At 45.1% G+C, this 6,754-nt stretch overlaps 1 protein-coding gene across 2 annotated transcripts in view; it reads right to left on the bottom strand.

Moving 5' to 3' along the window:
* Window positions 1–6,754, bottom strand: part of ALK (ALK receptor tyrosine kinase) — a 666,217-nt gene that overhangs the window by 13,247 nt on the left and 646,216 nt on the right. For both annotated transcript variants that reach the window (XM_053891034.1, XM_053891035.1), the window contains 2 exons: window positions 5,370–5,462; window positions 2,895–2,996 (listed from right to left, as the gene is read on the bottom strand). In XM_053891034.1, coding sequence (XP_053747009.1) covers window positions 2,895–2,996; window positions 5,370–5,462 — 195 coding nt within the window. The remainder of the gene's footprint in view (window positions 1–2,894; window positions 2,997–5,369; window positions 5,463–6,754) is intronic.

The raw sequence follows: 6,754 nt of genomic DNA, 5'->3' as shown, positions 1-6,754 counted from the left end.
GCAGCTGGCTTGCATGTTTCACTGGGTATCGGTCCCTGTCACTGCTGTCACAAACTGCCACAAACTTGGTGGCTTAAAACAACAGAAGTTTATTTTCTCACAGCCCTGAGGGCCAGATGTCCAAAATCAGTGCCATATCCTGGACTGAAATCATGGTGTCTGCAGAGCCACACCCCCTCCGGAGGCTCTAGGGGAGAATCTGTTCCTTGCCTCTTCTGGCTTCTGGAGGCTGTCAGAATTCTTTGACTTGTGGTCACATATCTTCCACCTCTATCTGTGCTCACATTGCCTCCTCCTCTCTGTGTGTGGCATCTCCCTCTGCTTGCCTCTTATGAGGACCCTTGTGATGGCATTTAGGGTCCACCCACATAATCCAGGATGACTGTCCCACCTCAAGATCCTCAATCAATCACGTCTGCAAAGGCTCTTTTTTCCTTACATGGGTATCAATTACAGGTTTCTGGGATGAGGGCCTTTGGATCACCATTGTTTAGACTATTGCCACTTGGAGCATCTGGAATTTCTCTCTTCATTGGTCAGCTCCTCCAATGAGGAACCCTTTGGTCAACTCCTACCTTCTGCCATGTTCCTGTCACTGAGGGGAAGAAGGGTGCATACATTTATCTTATTTTATTTTTAATTTTTTTTAACGTTTATTTATTTTTGAGAGAGAGAGACAGAGCATGAATGGGGGCAGGGGGCAGAGAGAGAGGGAGACACAGACTCTGAAGCAGGCTCCAGGCTCTGAGCTGTCAACACAGAGCCCAACATGGGGCTCGAACTCATGAACTGCAAGATCATGACCTGAGCCAAAGTTGGACGCTCAACGAACTAAGCCACCCAGGCGCTCCCCTATTTTTTTTAATTTTAGAGATAGCAAGAGCACAAGTCAGGAAGAGTGGGGGGGGGGGAGAGAGAGAGAGAGAGAGAGAGAGAGAGAGAGAGAGAGAGAGAGAATATCTTAAGCAGGATCCATGCTTAGTGCAGAGTCCAACGTGGGACTTAATCCCATGACCCCAGGATCATGACCTGAGCCAAAATCAAGAGTCAGATGCTTAACCAGCTGAGCCACCCAGGCACACCAAGGGGGGATACATTTTTAAGTAAGTAGACTTAATAAACTTAAGTAGGTAGACTTAAGTATATATACGTATATATACATACATACCTATAAACAGGGATATATATATTCCTGTTTATAGTAGAGAATTCATCCTCAGTGATGTCCAATGTCCCTAAGAACAGAAAGACTTAATTCAATCTCTTTACAGAAGGAACCGCCGGTCTTGTGTTATGGCAGGGGAGAGATAGGCGGTGAGGGAATGGGCCACGACTCTGGTTACTTTTTAAATATATCTGTCACTGATTTTCCTGTCTGCTGCACCTCTACTTCCGGGGGTGCCTGACACCTTTACTTTCTGGGCCTTTCTTGGGCTCTTGGGCAGAGCGAACCAGGTTGCTTCTGGACCTAGTTATCAACTTTCTGGTGTCCTAAGTAAGGTACCACTTGTCCATAAACTTCCCAGTTTCCAAAATATTGTCATTGTTGTCATTTTTATCCTTGGGGATTTTTATACAACTAAAAAGACTCCCTTTAATGGTGTGTGTGTGTGTGTGTGTGTGTGTGTGTGTGTGTGTATTTCGGCAGGGAGCACAGGTTTAATCCTCCATTTAAAATTATGTGTTGCTCTTATAAACCTTGTGTAAAAAAGTACAGAGATTTCCTAAAAAATTAAAAAAAGAGCTACCTTAATATCCAGCTATCCCAGTTCAGTCGGTTAAGTGTCTGACTCTTGATTTTGGCTCAGGTCATGATCTCACTGTTTGTGAGATCAAGCCCCATGTCAGGCTGTGCACTGACAGTGTAGAGTCTGCTTGGAATTCTCTCTCTCCCTCTCTCTGTACCTCCCTCTCCACCCCCCTCAAAATAAATAAATAAAGTTTAAGAGAAAGAAGAAACAAAAAGAAAGATCCAGCTGTCCCACTTCTGGGTATATAGCCAATGGAAATAAAATCAGTGTATCAAAGAGATATCTGCACTCTTAAATTCACTGCAGCATTATTCATAATAGCCAAGATGTGCAAACAACCTAAATATCCATTGACAGATGAATGGTAAGGAAAATGTGGCATGTTTATATACAATGGAATATTATTCAGCCTTAAAAAAGAAGAAAATCGTGCCATTTGTGACATCATACATAAACCTGTAGAACCTGATGTTAAGTCAAATGAGCCTGACGCAGAAAGACACATACCGCATGATCTCACTTAAAAGTGGGACCATAGATGCAGAGGGTAGATGGTTGCCAGAGGTAGGAGGAAGGAGGAAATGGGAGATGGTGGTCAGGAGCACAAAGTTTCAGTTATGCAGGATGAAAAAGTTCTGGAGATCTAATGTACAGTGTTTTCCAAACGTATTTTTAACTGCACAAGGGGTCTCAACACCACTGTAACCTGCAGCACTTTTGTGCTGATAATTATTTTCTTTTATCCTTCTGTTAATGGGGAGGATTTCACTGATCAATTTTTCTAATGTTAACTCAATGTCACATTCCTGAAAGAAACCCAACTTCATAGGTATGTGGAAAAAACAAATCACATGTGCCTCTCACTGTGTAGTCCCCAGCCAGTGGCATCAGCATTACCTGGAAACTTGGTAGGAATGCAAATTCTCAGTGATCCATAAGATTTCAGGGTAGGGAGAGTAATCTGTGCTCTACCAGCCTTTCTGCCGATTCTGATACATGCCAACATTTGACAGCCCCTGTTGTAGAGGTGTGTTGACTCGTCTCCTCTCCCCCTTCCCCGTGAGAGCTTGGGATCCTGTGGCCCAAGAGTGCTACCAGTAAGGCCCACAGTGAGACCCACAGGAGGGCAACAGAAAGACTCACCACGTGTCTGTTTTAGAAGTAAATATTCCTTCCATGAAGGCTTCTGGAGGCATCCATTTGACCGGCAGCATCGCACAGCCTCCCTTTCGGTAGTAGCTCGCTCTGCGGGGAAGAGGAAACCCAGACTTGGTTCTGGAGGTGTCCCTGAGTGGCCAGGCAACAACAAGCTGTAGCCATCACAGGATTGAAACTAACGAGGCCTTCCTGCGGTTCAGGAGGAGAGCAGGGGAACACAGATCGTTTAAAATTAAGTTAAGAACTTGGGTGTCATTTAATAGGAGGCAGCTCGCTGGAGGCATGAAAGCGAAGATCTATGCAATGACTAAAATATCCAGTAGCAGATGGTTAGATTTCCCCGATGGGTTTTGTGGATTATAACTCACAATGAATCACAGTACTCCAGCCTTGTAAGTACAGCCTGCTTCCTGATGGTCTGCAGTAATCGGAGACCCAGCCTGGGGGAGCTGAGAGCAGGGCCTGTGTCGTGTTCACTTTGGATCCTCCCTGACGCTCATGCAGAATTTAGTTTCAATATGGGTGCTCAACAGAGGGTCAAGGCAGCTGGAGGGAAGCTGCCTCCCACAGCACCCTCGGCAGGAGAGCCCAGGGCTGGGGGTGGAGCTGGCTTCAAAGGCGTGAGTTAGTTGATTGGTTTTTATCATGAGCTGCGTTAATGACGTCACTGACAAAGACTGATCAATTAACTCATACCTTTGGAGGCAGCTCCCCTCTAGCTGCTTAGATTAATTACTTCAATAAACATGTACAGTGGTCTCCCCTTACGCATGGGGGACATACTCAAAGACCCCCAGTGGATGCCTGAAACCACAGATAGTACCTAACCTTATATCTACCACGTTTTTTCTTATATATATGTACCTATGATAAAGTTCAATTTATAAATCAGGCACAGTGAGAGATGAACAACAATAACTAATAACAAAATGGAATAAATACAACAACATGCCATAATAAAAGTTAGGTGAATGGGGTCTCTCTGTCTCTCTCAAAACATCTTACTGTACTGTACTCACCCTACTTCTTGTGATGATGTGAGATGATAAAAGGCCTACGTGGTACGATGAAGTGAGGTGAGTGACACAGGCACTGTGACGTAAAGTTAGGCTATTAGTAACCTTCTGGTGGTGTGTCGGGAGGAGGGTCATCTGCCTCCAGACCACACAGGGGACCGCAAGTAACTGAAACTGGGGAAAGAGAAACCGCAGATAAGGGGGGATTCCTGTACTATTTACTCTGCCATGTGCTGAAGACAGAAGTCATAGTCCGTCTCGTCCAAGGGTACAGTTTAGTGGAAGAAAGAGACACATAGACAACTGCGGTGTAGACAATGCATATGAGGATGTAAGTGTGCATGTAGCTCAGTGCCACAGGGGCAGGGGCAAGGCACAGGAAGTTTCCTAGAGGGGCTAATGGGAACAGCGGGGCTGTGGGCAAGTTGGGGTGGTGAAGCCTGGGGCCAGGGAGCTGTCAGGGCTAGTGGGGATGGAGAGGAGGCGCCCATCACCGATGGGCTCGCTAAGTCATGCTGCGACACTGGTATCTGAAACCATGGGCTTTCCGGGCATTCTGAGAAAGGAGGCAGAGGAATGCTGAGACTCTGAGAGCTGGGAGAAGAGAGAGTGGAGCACCCAGTCCTCCCTGCACTTCTCTCCTGCAGGAAGGGGGTGGCATCAGCATTCCCACCCATGTTGATGATTATCAGTTCTACGGGGGCTTGCGGGGGCGGGGTGGGGAGGCCCTTACTCTTCAAAGAGTGAAAACTCTAAGTGACCATCTCTCTTCACTCTTCCCCTGGGTCAGGGAGGGCGTCATTAGTGACCATGCGAAGGAGTGACTTTCTCAGCTCACCGAGCAAGTCACGGTTGTAAATAATCAGACAGAAGTGAACCTGGGAGTTGGGAAGAGAAGAGTAAGGTAAAGTACAATTGAAGATTTTTGTTTAATTACAAAAATTATTTAATTTTTTTTTAATGTACCCTTGAGAATATGGCAGGGATAAAGAAATGAAGCTAAACTAGGCACCCTCCCGTGGCTCCCAGAGTGGGTGGAGAAGACCAGTGAGCTTGCCCGTTATGTTGTCAGTTCTGGGGTGCTCCTGCCTGGGGTGATGGAAGCCAAGTCCATTTGGAATTCCCTGCTAGTGAGGAAAGGGGTTAAGTAAAAGTTTATTGAGAACGTTTTCCATATCAAGTATGCAGGTTATTCTGTGTCTGAGAACATCCTGGGATTAATGAGAGTTGGAACCAGAAAGAATGTGGTGTCAGTGACTGTAGTCAGCGATCCTAGAATTAGACCGCCAGGCATGGGCCCTAATTAAGATTTCGTAAGTCCTGGACAGGGACTCAAGGAAATGTTAGGTGGCCAGTTGACAGGGTACCAGCGCAAGCACGAGCAGCGACGTCCCATCCTCTTGAGGGGATGGGGCTTGGATGGGTGACAGCAATCTTTGCTCACCTGTAGATGTCTCGGGCCATTCCAAAGTCTCCGATCTTGGCCACTCGGCCAGGGCCTGGACACGTCAAGAGGCAATTCCTGGCAGCAATGTCCCTAGAAAGAAAAATGAAGGAGAAAATGCACTTCCGAATTTATTTCTGGGAAGATAAACATGATATCCATCACAAGGACTTCCACCTGCAATCTGAGTTCAAATAGTTCCCTCTCTGCCCTGTATTTCCTTTGCTACTTCTACCTCAGTATGAAAGAAATAGCTGTACAATTCCACCCTCAGAACTACCAGGGAAATGGAAACGGAACAGGGGAGATGATTGAAAATGTCTAATGGGAGGATAATAATGAAAGTAACGATAATAGGAACTAGAATTTATTGGCCTCTTGCTCTGTACCAAGCATTGTTCTAAGTGCTTCATGGGTAATTATCACAACAACCCGATAAGATACACGGTGCTATTATTGTTCTCATTTGGGTAAAAAATGTAAGCTAAAAGAAAATAATAGAGGGACATAAGAAATGCCATTTGGCCTTAGGCTATTGTTTTGTACAGATTGCTGTTGGAGTCTGCCAGTTGTCTCAAGAATTGTGCTGGGACAGCAGGCCTTCCATGACACCAAATTCAAGCAGGTCAAGGTATTCCTAAGTAATTCTAGTTTTCTTTTCTTTCTTTCTTTTTTTTTTTTTTTAAGAAGCTACTATTGTTCTCACGTCCATGATTGTCACTAAAGCCTTTGCTAAGCTGTGTGCATCACAGCTCTGTGGCTGAAGAATCTTTTCTTTCAAGTTATAAAGTTAGCATGTCTTCTTTGCTGTTGTATACCAGATGGCCTGCTTTCCTGTGGCATGCCTATAAGGCATGATCAAAGCTTTCCAAGGCTCATCAGCATCTACTTGCTGACTGCTTACCCATTCTTGACGTGAGCGTGGGAATGAAGGATGCATCCAGAAGAAGTCTGGAATGGGCCTCTCATAATATTAAAGTCCCGGACAGAAAAAAAAAAAGAGTACTTCTCAGGCAGTACAGGTAGTGCTTCCATAATTTCAACTGGTTTCCCAAAGGTCCTGATCTTTGGTTGAGAAATAAGGACATGGAAAATAAACAGGACCAGGACTGGGGGTCATCAGGACACTTAAGATACCAGAACAATGGGTTGGAGTGGGAGATGGATGTTGTTAATGCCACTGACCTGATGCCGAAGGTTTAAGTTGAATTTCGAGGAGCAATAGTGCATCAAATGCCCTAATAAAACTATAAAAGCATAACATATATGACATCAAAAAGAAGAAAAATAGTAGGATATATAGCCATTGCTTCTCAAGGAAAATAGACTGAAGTAGAACAGGAACAATATTTATATCTCCAGGAAGGTCTTTACGCTGATGTGCG

This window comes from Panthera pardus, unplaced genomic scaffold (assembly GCF_024362965.1).
Source record: "Panthera pardus isolate Hobbes unplaced genomic scaffold, ASM2436296v1 HiC_scaffold_26, whole genome shotgun sequence".
Taxonomy (NCBI): domain Eukaryota; kingdom Metazoa; phylum Chordata; class Mammalia; order Carnivora; family Felidae; genus Panthera; species Panthera pardus.
This window is presented reverse-complemented; position numbering and strand designations above follow the sequence as displayed.